The 20,039-nt window shown below is 42.0% G+C and overlaps 1 protein-coding gene across 3 annotated transcripts in view; it reads left to right on the top strand.

The window, feature by feature from the left end:
- Positions 1-9,834: 9,834 nt before the first annotated feature.
- Positions 9,835-20,039, top strand: part of NUP205 (nucleoporin 205) — a 64,492-nt gene continuing 54,287 nt past the window's right edge. Inside the window, exons 1-6 of one of the 3 annotated variants that reach the window (XM_087821003.1) lie at positions 9,835-9,850; positions 14,893-15,035; positions 16,568-16,739; positions 18,565-18,709; positions 19,083-19,242; positions 19,681-19,909. In XM_087821003.1, coding sequence (XP_087677129.1) covers positions 14,985-15,035; positions 16,568-16,739; positions 18,565-18,709; positions 19,083-19,242; positions 19,681-19,909 — 757 coding nt within the window. In that variant the 5' untranslated portion in view covers positions 9,835-9,850; positions 14,893-14,984. The other 2 variants (XM_087821001.1, XM_087821002.1) reach the window with 2 other exon arrangements.

Genomic DNA, 20,039 nt, shown 5'->3' with positions numbered 1-20,039 from the left:
TTTGTCAAAGAAATTCTTGCTTGGAGTGAGCATCGCAGAGGACACTCTGCAGACCCAGGGGCAGGTGTTCAGCTTTGCCAGTTAAAATCCAGAGAACGTTTAAGCGCCAGGAACTTGGTAAGCCAAGATCATGGAAGAATTCGGTTTGAACGTGCCTTAAATAATTGGAAACTTCTCTGGGTAGCAGGACAGATGCGAAGAGAAGAGAGCACCAAAAGTTTAAGGAGGGTGTTAATGAAAGCTGATAGCTATGAAGTGACCCAGCAAGGAGAGCACTGTCTCCTGGAAAGATCAGCCAGCCACCCGGGCAGGCCTCCCACCTCTGCCTAGGAAGGTGGAAATTAAGTAATTTATTATTCTCATTCTTATTTATTTATTTATCCAAAATATTAAGCACCTCCTAAGTGCCAGGCACTGTGCAAGGCCCAGGGAATATATTGTTAAATAATATACTAGGAACATAACTTGTAGTTGAATAAGTTGGGTTTATTAAGTCGCTGCTGCTAAGGAGAACACACCATGGGGAGCCGTGGGGCATTTCAGTGTAAGAAGGTATTAGAAAGGACTTAAAGGATTTGGGTTTGGGTTAGGTAACTTAAGGGAGGGTCCCAAGAAACAGAGGTTTGGTCTGTATTGGGTGTTTTCAAGAAGTGGGGGTAATTCTATGGCTGGGCATATTGATATATCTTATCTGTAGGGTAGGGCACATGAGAGTGAGGCTAAGGCTGTAACTGGGAAAAAAGGAGCAGCTCACCATATGCGCTGGGTATCGGGTATTTCGTAGCTTGGACAATGTTAATGTTTTCTCTCTCTTCAGATATGATTACAAGTGGTCTTGGTTTTGTTTTTGTTTTTTCCCCCCGATTCATCATGGTCACAGAGTGCTCTTGTCTGTAGTTAATGTTGCGTGACATTGTTTGTGTTCAATGGGATAACATTAGGACCTAGCTGTGGGTGCTGGGCCCGCTCAGAGCAACACCGGGCAAAAGTGATTATATCAGGCCAGCTCCTGGATATCAGGAGACTGCTTTTCTCTTTCTCACAAGTAAAAAAGTAAATGTAGAACTTCAGATGATGCGAAGTGCTACAAAAAATGAGTAGGATGCTCTGTCAAAGGATCAAGGGTGGGGCAGAAACCATTTGCACAGACTGGCCGAAGAAAGCCTCTCTCAGGGAGTAATGCTCCAATCAGGACGGGAAGAACATTACATTTGCTTATATATGCCTGTCTTCTTGGGAAAAGGGGAGCCAAAGACCTAGATTTGTAATTGCCAGTGTCCTGTGGACAGAGGGCCGGGACCAGCCTCTCCAAAGATTTCAGCTGGCTTAGTAATATCTCTGGATAATCACACTAGAATTCTCTTTTGCCATTTACTCCCCTTGTAAAATAGAATTAATAAAAGTCAGTCCCTCTGTGATTGAAAAGAAATTGCTAAAATTGAATTTGTAAAGCTCATTTGGTCCTGACGAGTTACCTCTCCTCTATATTGCTGATGTGGTTTTGCTATTTTTAGTAGTTGTCCCTATTAAGGATTTCGACAGCTTATCTTCACTGGTAATATTGGTCTGTGGTTTTCTTTAATTTTCCTTGTAATGTCTTTGACTTTATCAGGTTAATAGTGGCCTCATAAAGTTAACTGGGAAGTGTTTATTCCTCTGTTTTCTGAAAGAGTTTGTGTAGGATTGGTATCATTTCTTAAACATTTATTCACATTCACCGAGTGAGCCGCTGAGGCCTTGAAGTTCCCTTTTGACTGATACTTTGTGGCAAATTCAGTCGCACGAACCGACATAAAACTATTAGAGTTTTCCATGTTGGAAATTTTTGTCTTTTAGGGAAATAAACCATTTTATCTAAGTCGCCAAATGTATTGGCGTGAGGTTGTTCATAATATTTCCTTACGCTCCTTTATTTTACTTTTTAAATTTTTTCAATTTCAGCTACGTTTAATATTATTCTGTATTAGTTTCAGATGTACAACACAATGGTTAGACAATGTAATTGACAAAGTGTTCCCCCCAATACCAATACCTACCTGGGACCAGTTATTACCATATTGTTATTATGATGATTATTTATGTTTTTATTGATTTCAGAGAGAGGAAGAGAGAGATAGAAACATCAATGATGAGAGTCATTGATGGGCTGCCTCCTGCACGCCCCCTGCTGGGGATCGAGCCCGAAACCCGGGCATGTGCCCTGACCAGGAATCAAACAGCGTCCCAACCACTGAGCCACGCCGGCTGGGCAGTTATTATAAGATTATTGGCTGTATTTCCTATGCTGTACTTTATGCTTTACTCTGTTTTAAATATCTGTAGCATCAGAAGCAATGTGTCTTTCTTTCTTGACATTGACAATTTATGTTTTTCTCCCTTTTTTTCTTGGTCCGTCAAGCTAAGGATTTATCAATTTTATTTTTTTCAAGGAACAAACAGTTGGTTTCATTGACTTTATTTTTCCCCCCATTTTCTTTTTGCTTGATTTTCATTCATTGTTTCCTTCTTCCCCACACATTTAACTTGCTTTGATTTTACAAGATGCTTAATTTTCATTCAGTGTAAGATATTTTCTAATTTTGCTCTTGATTTTTTTCTTCGACCCTTCTCAGTGGTTCTTTCTCTCTTAATCTTACTCTGACTTGTACACCAACTTTTTTCTTCTGCAATTTATTTGTCCAATGAATATTTGTTGATCACCCTACTCTGTGGTATTAGGTATTGTTCTAGGTACTTGAGAGGCATGAGTGAATAAAATAAATAGACCTGCCCAGTGTGCACTCCCCCCTGGGAGCAGGCCTGCACCTTTCCCTTCCCCCTCTTCTTTCCCTGCAGGCATGCATCTCCAACACGCTAAGGAACCCCATGAGACTTGCAACCAGGGAGCAATGGGCAGTGGCAGCTCATCCCAGCTAAACCCCCTGAACCTGTCTCCGAGGCCCCCTTTTCTCTGATTTCTTCAGTGAGTCAAAGCAGCCCCGCCTAGGCTCTGTCCTGTTGCGTCTTTTAATCTAAGCCTTTCCTTGTTTCACTGTCCCCATCTTTAATAAACATACTCTCAAAATAATATACATATGCCTGCCCACACAGAGCATACATTCCAATGTGGGTTACAATTTTACGATTTGGCCTGAATTTATTGCTAATGAAGGGGTCCCTTTCTTTTGAAGTCCTGACATTCTACTTCCTTCCTATGTACCCATTATGGCACTATAGTACCTTATTTGCAACTATGAAATGATACTAGTGACTTCTATATTTAAAAATACTTAATACCTAATATTTATACCTGGATTGATTCAAACAACCCGTCTACATATATTTCCTAAATTTATAATCTTTTTTTTTTTTTTTTTTTAGAAAAATGGCATTTATTGTAAGAATTGTTCTCGATTCTGTCTTATTTATGCTTCATCCTGTCTGAAGGCAAGAGGTGGACTGGACTTTCATAAGCATCTTCTAGCTTTAGGCTTCAATCAGCACCAAGGTTTCCTAACATTGCAAACCAAAAAAATTTACTAAAGTTATCTCTCTGAGTGCTGGGATTGTGGTGACTTCAATTTTCTCTTTTATACTTCCACTGTTGGAAAAATGAACAAAAGGAGGAGCCCTTCAAATGACCTAAAGTCTTGAAATAATGAAAACATTTTCCTGGTCACTGGCAGAGTGATCCCTTTTTTTTTTTTTTAAATAATGCATTTTAAGACAAACAAATATAAAATGAAACAAAAAATTGATACCTGGTAAGGAATTAACATCCAGAATATATAAAGGACTTGTATAACTCAACACCAAAAAAACACAATAGGATTTTAAAAAATGGGCAGAGGACCTGAACACCCATTTTTCCAAAGAAGACATACAAATGGACAATGGGCACATTAAAAGATGCTCAACATCACTCATCATTAAGGAAATGCAAATCAAAACCACAATGAAGCCCGGCTGGCGTGGATCCTGGTTCTCCACGAGATCCTGGTTCGATTCCCGGTCAGGACACATGCCCGGGTTGTGGGGTGATCCACAGTCGGGGGCGTGCAGGAGGCAGCTAATCAGTGATTCTCTCATCATTGATGTTTCCATCTCTTTCTCTCCCTTCCTCTCTCTGAAATCAATAAAGATATATGAAAAAAACACACCCCACATAGAAATACTACTTCATACACGTTAGAATGACTATTTTTATACATGTGTATGTATAATAAAAAAGTAGGTAACAAGTATTGTCGCCGATTTGTAGAAACTGGAACGCTTGTTGGTGGGAATGTGCAATGGAACAGTGTGGTGATTCCTCAAAAAGTAAACTCGGAGTTACCGCGTGATCCAGAAATGTCACTCCTGGGTGTATTCGCAGAATAACTGAATGTGGGGACTCAAAAAGATGTTGTGCACCCACCTTCATGAGCATTATACACAGCAGTCGAAAGGTGGAAGCAACCCAAGTGTCCCTTGATGGGTGAACGGATAAAGAAATGTGGGGCATACATACGATGGGCTGGTCTTCTGCCTGCGAAAGGAATATTTCCACATATACTACAACATGGATGAATCCGAGGGCATTCTACTAAGAGAAAATACAAATACTGTATGGTCCCACTTATATGAGGTACTCAGAACAGTCACAGTCATAGAATCAGAAGAGTGGTGGTTGCCCCTGGGCTGGGGGGAGGGCAGAAGGGGGCGTTGGTGTTTAATGGGTACAGAGTTTAGTGGGGAAGTTGAAAAAGTTCTGGAGATGGATGGTGCTGACGGTTGCAGAACAGGGTGAATGTACTTCGTGCCTCAGAACTGCACACTTAAAAATCGTTAATTTTAGCTTTCGTATATTTTACCCATGAAAAAAGTTGAGTACCCAGTCTCTCTCTAGGTATGCAGAGGTAATTTTAGAAACCAAGAAGCAACAATATTTCAAGGCTAGGGAGGTTTTTCCCCCACCTTAAAGTACATTTAAAAAATGTTTTTATCTTGCTTTGGGATTGTCATGCTTATGGGTGGAGATTGAAATCTTAAAATCACAGTAAAATCGGAGTTCCTCTGGCCACATCAATTTTCTATCTAATTTTAAAAGCATTTAAACTAGTCTTAATACTACATAAGTGCTTATTAAATGTCCAGTTTAAAATGTACAAGGTTGTGCAACATGGTTAAGTTAACACCTCCTTGGGAACCTCATTAATGAAATTCATTGATGTGAGACTATTAGTTCTGCATTAATCCACCTTAATCACTCATATTCATAGCTTAGTTTTCCTTTAATTCCCATACTTTAGCTTCAATGTTCTTCAGCCTGATTGTCCTATTACTACATCAGAATATCTTCTAAGTTTTGTTGTTTTTTTTAATGTTAAATTGATACGTGATAGCCCAGAATGACATGAGAAGATACAAAATACACATTACCCAAGAACGACCCTGGGCCAGATTGAAGCAGAGAAATGACACACAGTGACAGCTTCGTGTCGATCTGGGATCTTCCTTCAGACCATCTGTCTCTCATCGATTAATTTTTGCATTTGTTTGCCCACGGGACTATTTCCTATTGTCCTTTGTTTCGGAGTTTACATCATGTCCCGAACAGTGCCGTAGTTTATTTCAGTGAAGGCTTTCTTGTTCCTGGTACATAGTTTCGCCTTGAGTGCCCTTCTGCCGGGCTGAAAGCTCTGCTTTTCATCACAGACAGACAGACGTCGGCTTCCCCATCACTCCTCGCTCTCCCACACTCGCTGCCCCAGGCCCGGGCCAAGCATTCATGCTAATTCCCGGAGTACAATCAGGACCCTCTGTGAGCAGATAATCTGACTTTGCCTCCGGGACTTTACATTACTCTTCTCCGCGCTGTGGCCCCGTTTTATGTCCTGCTCCACGGTGGCGCACGCCTTCTGCCGGGACCAAGTTCCCACGTGCATCTGTAGGGGAACCTCTCAGGACGGTTCAGCCGGCTAATTCCTTAGCTGGAACCCTTGTGTGTTTCATAAAAGAAAATGTGGAGCCCGGCCAGCGTGGCTCAGCGGTTGAGCATCGACCTAGGATCCAGGAGATCGAGGTTCGATTCCCGCTCGGGGCACATGCCCGGGTTGCGGGCTGCAGCTGATCAATGACTCTCATCATTGATGGTTCTCTCTCTCATTCCCTTCCCTTTCCTCTCTCTCTAAAATCAATAAAAAATTTTTTAAAAAAAGGAAATATGGAATATTCTTTGTTCTTTAGGTCCCTAGTGGTAGCCCAATCGTTAGGGACCTAGTCGTCTTATTCTAGAGTTTTCAGGCACTTGCAGGGGAGATGGTAGTTTGTGAAACTGTCTTCAAGGAGCCCACAGTACAGCCTGGCAATGGGTTAGGCGACAGTGGCGGGACCTCTCCCCAGCCGAATTCACTGAACAAATGGTTACTGGCCCCCTGTTGGGTACCTCTGCTCTTCAATGCGGAGTTTTCAGCCGAGGGATGGACAAAGGTGTGGAAGATGCTACATTATGGGAGAGCATAGCATTTAATCCAGCCTGGTGTAGGGGGGCAAGGTGGGGAAAGGTGATACCTGAGAAGAGTAACCAGACGAAGGAGCTAAAGGTATTCTAGAAGAAGAGTAGAGTGCCAACGAAGGTTCAGAGGGAAGGACAATGTGATCACAGCCGCCAGAGGGAACCCCCCATGAAGGGGCCCCCACTGGTAGAGGGCTTGGGGGGCTGAGTGTGTATCGAAGTTCAAAAGCCCCCACTTATCTGCAATTTTGCTTTCCACGGTTTCAGGTACCCACGGCCAACCTCAGTGTGAAAATATTAAATGGAAAATTCCAGAAATAAAAAAATTCACAAGTTTTAAACAGCTGTTCTGATTATCGTTGTGAAATCTCCATTGATTCCACCCAGGACTTGAATCAGAACCTTTGTTAGCATATCCATGCCCATTAGTCATTTAGTAGCCAGCTTGGCTATCAGATTGGTTATCAGAGACAGAGAGAGATGAGAGAGAGAGAACATTCACATAATTTTTATTACAGTCTGTTGTTATAATTGTTCTATTTTATTATTGTTACAAGTAAGTTAATCCTTACTGTGCCTAGTTTATGAATAAAACTTTGTCATAGTTATGTATATATAGGAAAAAACATGGTATATATATAGGGTTTGGTACTATCTGCGGTTTCAGGCATCTACTGGGGGTCTTGGAACAGATTCCCTGCGGATAACAGGGGACTACTGCATCTCCATTTAGCATTTATTTTGCCTTAGAAATAGTTTATTTTTATTCAACAAACATGCATAGAGCACTATATCTTGTTTCCTTCCATGGTTTCTCAAGGAAGTAAAAGAGCAAAAGTGGCAACAGCAAGGCCTCTTACATCCTGGGCTCAGAACTTGCCCAGTGTCACTTCCACTGCATTTTTTTTTTTTTTTCCCATCCAAGCAAGTCATAAGGCTCGCCTGGATTCAGTGACAGATGATTACACGATGACTTGAATTCAGGGACATGTGATTCACTGGGGGCTTTTTAACAACAATCTTCCACAAGAAGCTAACCGTTTTAAGGGGGAGGTAACAGTGCAATAGGGATGTAGGAAAAGGAACCCCTGAATTGGGTGGGGGAAATTAAAAAATAGCCTCCGGGAGGCGTCATTAACACAGGCCCTGGGACTTGGGAGACCAGGCATGTTTGGGAGGTTAACTTGGCGAGTGGTCAATGGAGGGATGGAGGAGGGAAGGGAGGACATTCCAGGCAACCAGAACAGCAGGTGCAAAGGCATCAATCAACACACGGTCCAAGAAAGCCTGTTGCACTGGGGGAGATAATAATAATATTCAGAATGGTCAGGGGAAAGGGCAGTCGAGGAGGCGTGAAGGGAGAAGGGGCTGAACCTGGTCAGGAAGGGGCATGAGTGCCTTGCTAAGAAGTTTTCAAATATTACCCTTCCATAATAGGTCATGGAGACATTCTGATAAGGGCAAGTGCATGATCTCATTTGTGTATTTGAAAATCACTTTGAAAATCCATGAGAGAGGGATGAGTCAGAAATCAGCAAGACCAGTGAGAAGACAATTGCAAAATCAGTTTAAGATGAGACCGGATGACAACAATGGCCTAGGGAGCACAGGGGAGAAAAAGGGATTCAGAAATATTCACGACGTAGAATGGATAGGATTTGGCAATTGAAGGAAAAATATAAAGACTCCCAGGTTTCTGACTTTGGCAACCAAGTGGATACAGGTGGCAGGGTTTTAAGAGAAAGATGCTCATTTAAGTTATGGATTAATTGATTGATTTTGAGATGCCTGTGTGACAATCAATACATTGTCGTCAACTTAGACAACTCTGAAGGCTAGGAGAGAGGACTGGACTAGAAATGCAAATACAGAATTAATCAGTTAATAGGTGGTAGTAAGAAGCCATAGATTTCCCAGATGCATGTAGAATGAAAAGATTAGAGGCTGGGGGTGATGGAAAGGAAAGAGCTACATTTAATGGAGGAAACTTAAATAGAAGACTAGAAAGACACAAAGAAACCCAGCAACAGTGGTACCCCACAAGTCAAGGGAGAGAATGCATGTATGATGACTGGTGAGGGGGAGCTGCAGGAAGTTAAAGTTCCTTCATGGATAGAAAGTGATCTACACAGAGGGAAGTGTGTGGGCTTAAAGAGTGTGTGGAGGGGAAGGCTTGCAATAGTTGTGCTGAGAAAGAAAATCTTTGAATGCCGCTTCCTGCCAAGTTCCTGCTCAATATTCTTCTCACTTTCACACTAAACTTCGCCTTTTCAGTCTCTCTTCCCTTTCACTCCGTAACACCACTTTAATTGTAGTCTGGAATTTCTCTCTGTAGAACAAAGACTTTTAAAAAAATCACTAATAACTTTTGCATTCCACCCAATGTACATTGTGTCACTTACTGTTATTTGTTCAGGAGAATAAATATGCCTGATATTCTTAACAACATACTCCTTAATTTTGTCTAAATTATTTAATTCTGATTTCCAACAGTGAAATGGGAGTATAAACTATTTTCTCCCAACTCCTGGAGGAGTTGATAAAGTGAGCTTGTAAGGCACATGGACATCGGAGATAAGCAGCTATAATCATATCATCTGCCTAATAGGATTGTTTTGGTGATTAAATAATGAAACAATATAGAAAATATATAATAATATATAAAACTATAGATAAAATTCTCAATATCTGGCATATGATAGCAAACGGTAATGACTATATATTAGTTTGAAAATGAGCAAACTAAAATTTAGCAAGTGAAAAAAGAAGGTCCAGTTATTTAGGGGTGCTTAGGTAGAAAAAGATTTGGTGTTTATGAAATGATGTCTGGAAATTGCTTCAAAATAACCTCCTGTGTTGGAGGTGGGGGAATTGGCCATGCTATTGAAGCTGGGTGTTCAACTCCTCCAATTTTGTATACAATTGAAAATTTCATAACAATGTTATTATTTGTTTCACTCTATTCAACTATGTTGATGCAATACACTTGATATGTTGAAGTATAATGAAAAGTTAGTTTGTAACCGCTCAAATGACTTTTGGGGGTATTAGGCATATTACACAGCACTCCACTCCCTAAAGTAAGAGAGTAATGCAAGGAATGTTTAATTTGAAACGAAGACTTTGATTTGAATTTACGGCTCTTATGTATCATAAATGGGAGTCATTTCAGTAACCAGTCTGGGAACATCGTCTGTTCCACCCAACCAACTTTAGGCATCATTCGAAAAAACTACAAGTCCCAGGATGCACTGCGCGACCAACGTGAACTCAAGGACCTCGCGTCTCGGAACCGGTTGCCCTCGCCTTCTTTGAATGGGACTAATCCCGGCGGAGATTGGCTTCTGTCACCCAGAGCGGATTTCCCGAGTCTCTGTACGCCTGGGTCGGTCGAGGGTGGCGTTCGGAGCGCCCAGCGCGGTACCTTTCTGTTCAGGGGTCGCCCCGGGCAGCCTCCCCCTTTCCTGGGGCTTCCGTGCGCACGGGGCGCCGTTAGCGCGCCTCCAAGATGGCGACGCTGTTGGCGGTAAATTCGGGTAAGCGCGGCGGGGCAGAAGGAAACGCGGGCAGGGCGGCGATCGGTGTTCGGGGGAGACACCGGGCTGTGAGGTTCCTTGGAGTCCGGCCCCCTCACCCCCTTGTGCACAGTGCCCGCGCCTCCCTAGCCCCGGGCCTAGCGTCCCGCCCGTCCCCAGTTTGAATGGCGCGCGTCGGCCCTGCGGCTCTAGCTGGGAGCTGGGGTTGGAGGGTCGAGGCCAGGCGGCGTGGTCCAGCGCCCCCCAGGGCCGAGCCTGGTCCTTGCCCCTCCGCCGCCCGTTATGTGTCTGTCCGCGGGCCGGCTTTCGCCAGGATTTACGCACGAGTCTCGGGCAGAGGAGGTCAGAGGACCTGAAAGATTTCTCAGCCGCGAGCGCCGGCGGGAAACTCGCACCCCAGAGTAGGCACTGGGACCCCTCATAGAGGTTAGGGCGTCCTGCAGGAAGCGAGGACCCCGGTTAGGTAGCCTGTCCCCCTCTCCCCTCCCCGAAAGGCGGCCGAGGAGGTAGGTGCGCGCCGAGCTCAGCGGTGACTCCGGGTGCTGCGGGCGTGGCCGGTTCTGGGCGCTCCGGTGCCTTTGGCGCCGAGACCTTTCGGGCGGGATCGGACCTAGAGGGCAGCGTGGGAGCTCCGGGAGATCGGGGGGCGGGGGTCTCGCCTGGCAATTCTAGACCTGGGGCGGCGCCCCCTCCGTTCCCGGGGCGCTTGAGAGAGAGGGCGCGCTGCTCCGGCGTCACGGTGCCCGGGCCGCGCCGGGGCCGCGCCTGGTGGGCGGGGCGAGGGCGCCCGCGGGGGAACCTCCCGCCTCGGCGCCGGTGCCTCCGCGCGGACGCCCGCAGCCTTCGTGGGCGCGATGGAGAGCCCTGCGCGGCGGTGCTGGCGGGGAAGCTCACCCAAGGGGACTCTTTCTTGGGCGCCTTTTCTTTCTGGCTCTATGCAGATATATATACATATATGTATACATACACATATATATTATATACACACATACACATATATAGATGTAGTGTGTGTGTGTGCGTGTGCTGGTTCTGTTTTCCACGGGACCGATATTGTTGAAAACTTACCTAAATCTGAGTTTTTAAAAATCTAAACCATTCCAGAAACACCGTGGTAAATTTATATTATAGTATAAATTATTATACTATAATATAAATTTATAGTATAATAATTTATATTATAATTATTATAATGCTGTTTATTGAGCACCTGTTGTTTTTCCCCAGGCCCCGGACTGAGTTGCGCTTTCATCCCGTTTTCGTTCCCTTGGTACACCTGTGGGTAGCCACTATCAAACCCCCGATTTTACAGATTTGGAAAATAGAGGCAGAGTGATTAAGTAATTTCCCCAAAGTTATACAGCTGATGGTTCTAAGCCAGGCTTTGATACTTAAACGACTTCGTGGTCCTACTGCTTAAATGCCGCCTAGTTTTGTTACATCGCGCTTCCATGTATCTGAATGTTACTAATGGAGCGACTTCCTTACTGTTGCTATCCTGCCATCCCACCCTGATGAAAACTTACAAGCAGGGCTTTCAGGTTATATCTGTGGTTATATATATTTCTTTAGTACATACTCATGCCATTAAACATAAATCTTTGAAGGAAAACGGAGTTGTCAACAGCCAAAGAGTATATAATGTATAATAAGGGCCTTGTGGCGGGAGTGTTTAATTGACAGCACAGAGAAGAAACATTTTGAAAAGCCAAGATTCAGAAGAGTTTTTTGTTTTTTTTTTAATATATCGTTATTGACCTCAGAGAGAGGAAAGGAGAGGGAGAGAGAGATAGAAACATCAATGATGAGAGAGTCATTGATGGGCTGCGTCCTGCACGCCCCCGACTGGGAATTGAGCCCGCAACCCGGGCATGTGCCCTGACCGGGAATCGAACCCCCATCGCCTGGACTCAACCGCTGAGCCACACCCGGCCGGGCTTAAATGTTACTTTTACAGACAGCTTACTTTGTTTTGTCAACTCCTGGTCTAGATTTTTTAAATACCCGTGGTAAGGCAAGGTTCACGGCAGGAGTCGTTTTTAACGCCTTTTCTTCCTACCCTGTGCCAATCAGTTACCAGTTCTGACTCCACTAACAGGCCTTGTCTATTTTACTGCCCTGGTTTAGGTTTCCTCACCTCATGAGTGCCTTCCCTACCTGTCATCCTTGGTTCCTGACACTTTGTGTTCTAGTTAGCCCATCAGTCACACCATTGTCCTGCAACGCCAGCTTCCTTTTGTTATTGCCTAGTACTTGAGACTTTCCCACTTACTAATAGGAAAAAGCACCTTGTTCTGGAATCCAAGGCTCAAAGCTACTCCATTCTTTGCAGTTGGAGAGGGCCAAGAAAATGACTTCTAGGGAAGTCAGCTAGTCACCATCCAACTAGCATCTCACGGGGGGTCACCAGGGTCTAGGGTCAGGCCCTCATTTTGGCAGGTCCAGAACTCTGTTAGTGTATCCAGAGTTGATTAGATCCCAGTAACTGAATTTCTCTAATCAAACTCAGTAAAAGACAGACATGCCGTACCAGTCTGCCAATTTATTTATCTTTAATGGGACGTATATCTGCATGGGTACTCATGCTGGTTCATCAGGCCATTCTTCACTCTAAAAATTTATATGACAAGCTGGATTTTTAATCAGAGGTTTGGCAAGTATGGGAGCAGAGCAGGGAGTTGGATGATTGCTCTCTATGTATGGTCTAGACATTCTGATTCCCATTCCCCCTTATCTCCAGCCAAAGACCTGACATATCACTTCCTGCCCTGCCCTTCAGATTAGGGTTAGTGTCCCCTTTTATAAGCTCTCAGCACTCTATACTTCATCACATCTTTTATTATACTGGTAATTGTTTTTTGAAGGCTGTGTTTAATGTCTGTCCCACTTGTTAGTCTGTAAGTTCCATTAGGGAGCCTGTCTGTCTTCTCAGTCCATAGTCCCAGGCCCTCCATAAATATTTGTTGAGTGAGTGAATGATCCAGTTGACCGACTTAACCTGTCCTCTCCCTGCACATCCCCCCTTTAAAAAAATTCCCTCCTACATTGCCTTCACCTGGCAACATTGTTCATAGAACTGTACTGTGTTTAACTAGGTTACAGTTAACATTCTTGTCATTCTTACTGTCCTGTTTTCAAATTGTCCTTTTGTGTTTTCTCAGGTAGCAGTTAAACATGTTTACAGATCATCCTTTACAGTTAGGCTGCTTAAACAGTTAGCATAATTATTTCTGTTGAGTGATTGATTGGATTTGACTAGTTTCCCTTTCAGAATCTTTAAAAACACTTAAGGGAACCGTATTGTATCTGATAATTTGCAACAGAAACCTTGGACTTCAGGGTAGCATTTTTCAAATAGTGGGTCTTAAATAAATTTAGTGGGTCTTCCCCCAAAAGAGGGAAGAGTATACAAAATAGGAGTGCACTAATATGGAGTGATGAATGAATGACTGTTAGTATTTCATATAAAGCATGTCTCAGTTGTGCATGTACATGCATCCTGGGTTGAGATATGGAGGTTATAGTAAAGTTTGAAAGCCAGCAGTCTGACCTCTTTCATCTCACGCCTGCCCTTTGAGTTCTGTTTGCACTTTCACACCTACCTAAGCCTTTGTTCACACTTCCCTTGGCTGCTCTTGGTCACTCAGATGTTCCTCGCGCTTCAAATTGCTGCACAAACGTAGCCTTCCCGTGGAAGTCCTTGACCATCATTTTGATCTTGAAATTCTTATATTGTTTTGTGGCAACAGTCATATTCCTTTTTTGTATTGTTAATGAAATATTTTGCTTATGTACACTTTGTCTCCCAAACTTGATTGTGAATTTTTAAAAGCCAGGATTGTTTCTTTTATCCCCTATGATATACTGTTCCTTCGCGGAGCTTAAATATTTTTAGATAACTGAATCTGGCTGAGATTAGGTAAATTTGCCTAGGTATGTCTAGATGTGATCTTAATTTCTTTACTTACTGTTTACCAGATATGTCTGAAATACCTAAATTTACCTTCTTGTTTATGTGCAGAGGCAGTGCATCCTAGTGGTTAGGGCACATTCTGTTGCCAGACCGCCTGGGTTCACAGCCTACTTACTTACCCAGTGTGTCCTTGGGTGAGTTTCTTGACTTCTCTGCTTCAGTTTCCAAATATATAAAATGGGGGAAGACATGGTGCTGACCTCATAGTGTCCTGAGAAGAAATAATACATAGAAAGAGCTTAGAACCATGCTCAGTCGCACATAGCAAAAGCTCAGTATTACTTATTACATTTACAAATCAAAATGTGACCCTTTTTATACGAACCTACAAAAGTATTCCGTATTTCTATGCTGTTTTTTCAATAGCTAGTATGCCAGCCAAAATAAAGTACTTTTTTTAATCAGCTGCTGTTTTACAAAATCTGATCTCCCTGTGCCCCTGCCCCCACACTCCTGCTTTTTATTTGCTGGAAAGTCACTTACACTTACTGCATGCCTGTGGTATATCAGGCACTGGATCCTGTGTTTTAGCTACTGTATCTCATTTAGTCACTCACCCTGTGAAGCCGATGATGTCCCTATTTTCTGTTTAGGGAAACGGAAGTGTAAAGAGGTTATTTCCTCACTTTCTGTCACACAGCTGATAAAGTGGCAAAGCCAGTCAGCTGATGTTCCAATTTGAAGTCAGGGTTTACTTGACATTATATTAAGTTAGATAGAATGATGTTTATATTTTTGCTTGAGAATTTTAATAAGTATGCTTTTATGTTAATGTTTGGTTTGTATGTATAACTCGGTACACTTAAAAGTAGCTGTGAGCATGGCTAAAATGTGTAGACAACACCTTACGTTATTTTCCAAATATATGTTTTATTTGATGTTGGTTTTATTAATTTTTTTTCTTTAAGCTGCTAGTCTCTGGGGTCCTTATAAAGACATTTGGCAAACGGTGGGAAATGCCCTTTGGAGAAGACAACCTGAAGCTGTCCACCTTCTCGACATGATTTTGAAGAAACATAAACCTGACTTCATCTCATTATTCAGAAACCCAGTAGGAAATTTTCTTTTTTCTTCTTGGATTTGCTTTTTTTCTTTTTTAGATTGAAGGAGCATGTAAATGAAATATGTTACTTTTACTGGTCCATTGATTCACGTTTTCTCTAAAGATATAATTTTTTCTAGAAGCAGGTATTACTTTCTTCTCATTCTCTGTAGAAGTTAATATTGATTTATCCCCAGCTAGGCGATATCTTAATGATATGCGAATACAAATTAGAAAGTTCAATATGTTCTGAAAATAGAGTCTCCTTGGAACTTCAGACTTATAGTTAACACAGCTAAGCTCAGTAAGATTGATTATTTTATTTGTTTCAGGTACTTCAGAGTTTTAACTCTTCATAATATGATGTGATTTGCGTTAGCTGGACGAATCAGTTCTTGCATATCATTAATTACTGCATCTTGAAACCCTTTTCATCAGGAATAGGTACTTAAGTGGAGGGGATTTGTGTTTGCAAACTCCTTTTCTTGCTGTTTGGCAGTTTTCTTTTATAGGCTAACAAGATCATATAAGAACTATTTATGAGTTTGTCCTACCAGAAATGGCCTTTTGCTTTTTAGTTTTTCAGCTATTTTTATTAGAAAGAGTCCTTGCTTGGGAGCCAGTTGAGCTGAGTTCCAGTCTTGGCTCTGCCATGAGAGTTGTGTGCCCACAGTCAAGTCATGTGATTTCTCTGGGTGTCAGTTTTCCCATCTGTTAATAGAGGAGTTGGATTAAATGACTTCTGTGGGCTTTTTTTTTTTTTTTTTTTTTAAATATATCTTTATTGATTTCAGGAGAGGAAGGGATAGGGAGAGAGAGAGAGAGAGAAACATCAACATGAGAGAGACGTATGTATTGGTTGCCTCCTGCACCCCCCCAACTGGGGCCATGGATCGAGCCTGCCACCAAAGGTACATGCCCTTGGCCAGAATCCAACCCAGGACCTTTCAAGTCCCCGGGCTGACTTTCTAACCACTGAGCCAAACCAGCTAGGGCATGTGGCCTTTTTTTTAAGGTGTAAATTTCTAAGATTGTATGATCCATCAAGTAATTCATTATGTCATTCCTTAAATATTTGAACCAAGTTGTAAGACTTCTTTGGGGATAAGACTATGTTTTTAATAATATGTATATTAGTAAACTATCATTAGCCCCACTAATTAATTCAACAATTCATATATCCATTTGTTATTTCCCACTTGAAGACCTTGTTGTTTTTATTTATTAAATATATAATTGGAAAAGTTCCTTAGAAACTTGAAAAATAGTATGCTATTTTGTGTGCTTTCTTAAAATTTTGTAGTTCAGAGTTCAGCAGAAGCTGTTATTGAGAGAAGGTAATAATAATATAAAATGGCGAGGGTAATGGTAATGTAAAATGCTGTCTCATAAAGGTCTAATTGTAGATTATCTGATAAGAAATACTTCTTTTGTCATGTTACCAGGCTGCCTTATGAATAAATTTCTTTAGATAACAATTAAGATCTTGTGTCCAATGTACTCTTTTCATTACATGACCTTGTATATTTTTACCATTGTAGCCAAAAAATGTTCAACAACATGAGAAGGTTCAGAAAGCCAGTACAGAGGGAGTCGCTATCCAGGGTCAACAGGGAACCCGACTTCTTCCTGAGCAGCTCATTAAAGAGGCCTTTATCCTCAGCGACCTTTTTGACATTGGAGAACTGGCAGCTGTTGAGCTTCTCCTTGCTGGTAGGTTGGCATTTAACCGAACCTATAGTAAGGTGGTAAGAATTATAAAATTATTCACTTGGAGTTTAAAGTAGTATATCACTTAGATTCCAAAATAGTTTCTAAGGATGCCATGTATTTGAAAAACTATATTCAAAATATTTCCTTTTGTTTCTCTTTGGTTAATGGAAAGCTTTAGTTTAGTGACTGGAGGCTTTAAAGATAATTTAACTTTTAAGATAAGCTTTTATGTAGTAGTTCACTAGCAAAGAATCGTTGGCTGCATCTCAGAAATTGTATAGCACAAAGCATTTATTGTCATATAATGAGTAAGAAGGTAAAGTCAGGACTTTTTTTGGAGTTTCTTTTTGAGGGGTTGATGCAGATAATAGGACAAAATAAGATAATTTCAATAATACTGAGTTCTAGGAAGAAGAAAAAACAAGGTAGTGGGAGATAGAGAGATGGGGACACTTCTAAGTAGCGTAAGTAGAAAGGACCTCCTTGAGATCAGGACAGTTGACTTGACCTGCATGATGCCACATGCCAGAGTTGTGGGGGAAGGGTGTTGTAGGCAGAGCCACTTGCAGTGCTGAGGTGAGAACAAGGCATGCGAAAGGATAGAAAGGCCTCTGTGGCGGGAGCCTTAGGAGTGCAGGGAGAGTGAAGGAAGACAGGGTGGAGCAGGAGTCTGATCACATTCTGTCTTGCAGGCCATGAAAATGATCTGGGTGTCATTCTCGTTGCAATGGGAAGTTGTAGGCAGGGGCTTTAAGTAGAAGATTTACATAATCTGCAATGACCCTGAAATTATCTCTCTGACTGCTATATAGAGAAAAGATAGAAATTTCCATAAAATAAGTGGTTTAATTATAACAGAGGAGCCATGTGGAGAAGCCATGGAGGCAGGTTAATTGAAGGAAAGCCTAATATATCTAAAGATATCATGTGGCTTCCCAAATCCCTTTGACCTTTTGACCTAAGGCTGCATTAAAAGAAGTAAAGTATGATTTTGAGAATAAGTCAGGTAGTTTCCCCATTCTGTGATGGAGATGTTAACTGGACGTGCTTGAGTTTTGAGTTTTTAACTCAGAACTTTTATTTACCAAACATCTATTTTGTGCATAGCATGGGCCAGGCACTGTGCTGAGATTCCAGGGATATAGAGAGAACTAAACCTCAGCAGGGGTAAAGGAGCTCACAGTCTAGCCATCGAGAAGGACATGGAAACCGGTAATTACGACACCGCTAAGGCATTAATGCAGGTTTGTGCCAGATTTAGTGATGGTCTGGAGGGCAGGGGATTAAACTGACCTTGGGTTGTACAGAGGCGTCTTCACAAAGATCGCAAGGCTTAAGGTAGGTGTTCAAAAATGAGTAGGCATGTGTCATATGGAGTCTCTGTGCACTTAGGAGGGCCAGGGGCATCCAGACAGAAGCAGTCGCCTGTACCGTGTGAAGCAGTGACATGAATTTGGGGAACAGAAGGGAGTGGAGTGGAGGAGTGATTGGACTAAGGGAAGGAAAAAACCGTAGGAAATGAAACTGAAACTATAGGCAGGGTGCTTTAGAAAAGCCAACGTGGAACTTATTCCAAGGAGAGCCGTGGAAAGGGTGAGTGAAGAAGATGAAACACAAGAAAAGGCTCTAAGGGAAGAAGCTTACAAATATTTGAAAGAGTTCATGTGAAAGAATAAAACAGTGGGTGGATGTTTGACGTAGAGGGTCCTGAGGTCCCCTTAAGCCCTGAGATTCTGTGACTTCTTTGAACGTTGGTATAGTGATTTTTGTCTCATCCTAAACACCAGTGTTTACTTACTAAATTATTTCTCAACCTCCTTTCTAGGAGAGCACCAGCAGCCCCATTTTCCTGGCCTCACCAGAGGATTAGTAGCTGTTCTTCTGTATTGGGATGGAAAGCGATGCATTGCGAATTCCCTGAAAGCCTTGATACAGTCTAGACGAGGGAAGACATGGACCCTTGAACTCAGGTCTGCTTGCTTCTTAGGATTTCAGGGGTTAATTAGCAATTACTTGAAGAATTATAATTTTAGAAACAACAGAGATTTCTCCTTAATATCTATAATTTAAGTAATGTGTATAATATGGAGTCATAAATGCTCTCTTGTTCTGCCAAGAGTGACAACAGGTTAAATGTACTTTGTTTTGCTTATAAATAAAAAATAATTCAGTTATTTTTGGTTAGAAGCTTATTGAAACCCAGTGGTCTAAAGAGGATGGAAGGATCCTGGTTGTTTCCAGTAATGCAACATTGTTGTCAAAAGAGTGTTTGCTGTACCCATATGAGGAAGTGTAAGCATTCCTCTTCATTATAACTTTGCTTATTAATTTTTTTCATTACAGTCCAGAACTGGTTTCCGTGACAACACGCTTTACAGATGAGCTGATGGAGCAAGGGTTGACTTACAAAGTTCTTACTCTGGTGTCACAAATCGATGTGAACAATGAGTTTGAGAAACTACAGCGCGAGAGAGGTTTGGGCAGTGAAAAACATCGCAAAGAGGCAAGGTTTCATCAAGATCACTTCATGGGTTGTCAGATCTCAGAGGCAGAGAAGTCATGACAGTTAGAACATCTTCATTCTTCTAGTACGGGCATAGCAAAATTACTAATGCATATTAAAGTGTGTAGGCAACTGTGTCTGCAAAATAGACTTGCAGTTGTTTTAGCTTCTTTCTAGTCCCTTATGTGCCATCCTAGCTCTTTTTGGAATGAACTCTTCAAGAAATTGATTATCCCACACGGGAACTTGGAACTTAAGAATGAGGAGTTGACAACAGGGTTCATTCAGAATTCCAGAGGTGAGACTAGGAGTTAGATCCATTTATTTAGTTAGTTTTTATAAAAGATAGTTGAGATTTTGGAATAAGACCAGGCTTCACTGTGATTTGTTTATGTATTTTTATTTTATACATATTTAATCATGCATTCTTATTTCTAGGTTTCTGATCTCATCAAGGAGTGCCGGCAGTCCCTGGCAGAGAGCCTTTTCTCCTGGGCTTGCCAATCACCGTTAGGCAAAGATGACACTCTGCTCCTTATCGGACATTTAGAAAGAGTGACAGTTGAGGCTAATGGCTCGTTGGATACAGTGAATCTGGCTCTTCTCATGGCACTTCTGTACTGCTTCGATATCAGTTTTATAGAACAAACTACAGAGGAGCGCGATGGTATTGGATTTTATATCTATTAATACATTTATTTTTAAAAATCAGATTTAAAATTGTGGGGATAACATTCAAGAAGGGGATAGTATTTTAATTACTAAAATTAAAAGGTCTACTTTTTATCCCTTTGTGT

This window comes from Miniopterus natalensis, chromosome 10, assembly GCF_054644295.1.
Source record: "Miniopterus natalensis isolate mMinNat1 chromosome 10, mMinNat1.hap1, whole genome shotgun sequence".
Lineage (NCBI taxonomy): Eukaryota > Metazoa > Chordata > Mammalia > Chiroptera > Miniopteridae > Miniopterus > Miniopterus natalensis.
Note: the sequence above shows the minus strand (reverse complement) of the source record. Positions and strands in the feature narration are given on the sequence as shown.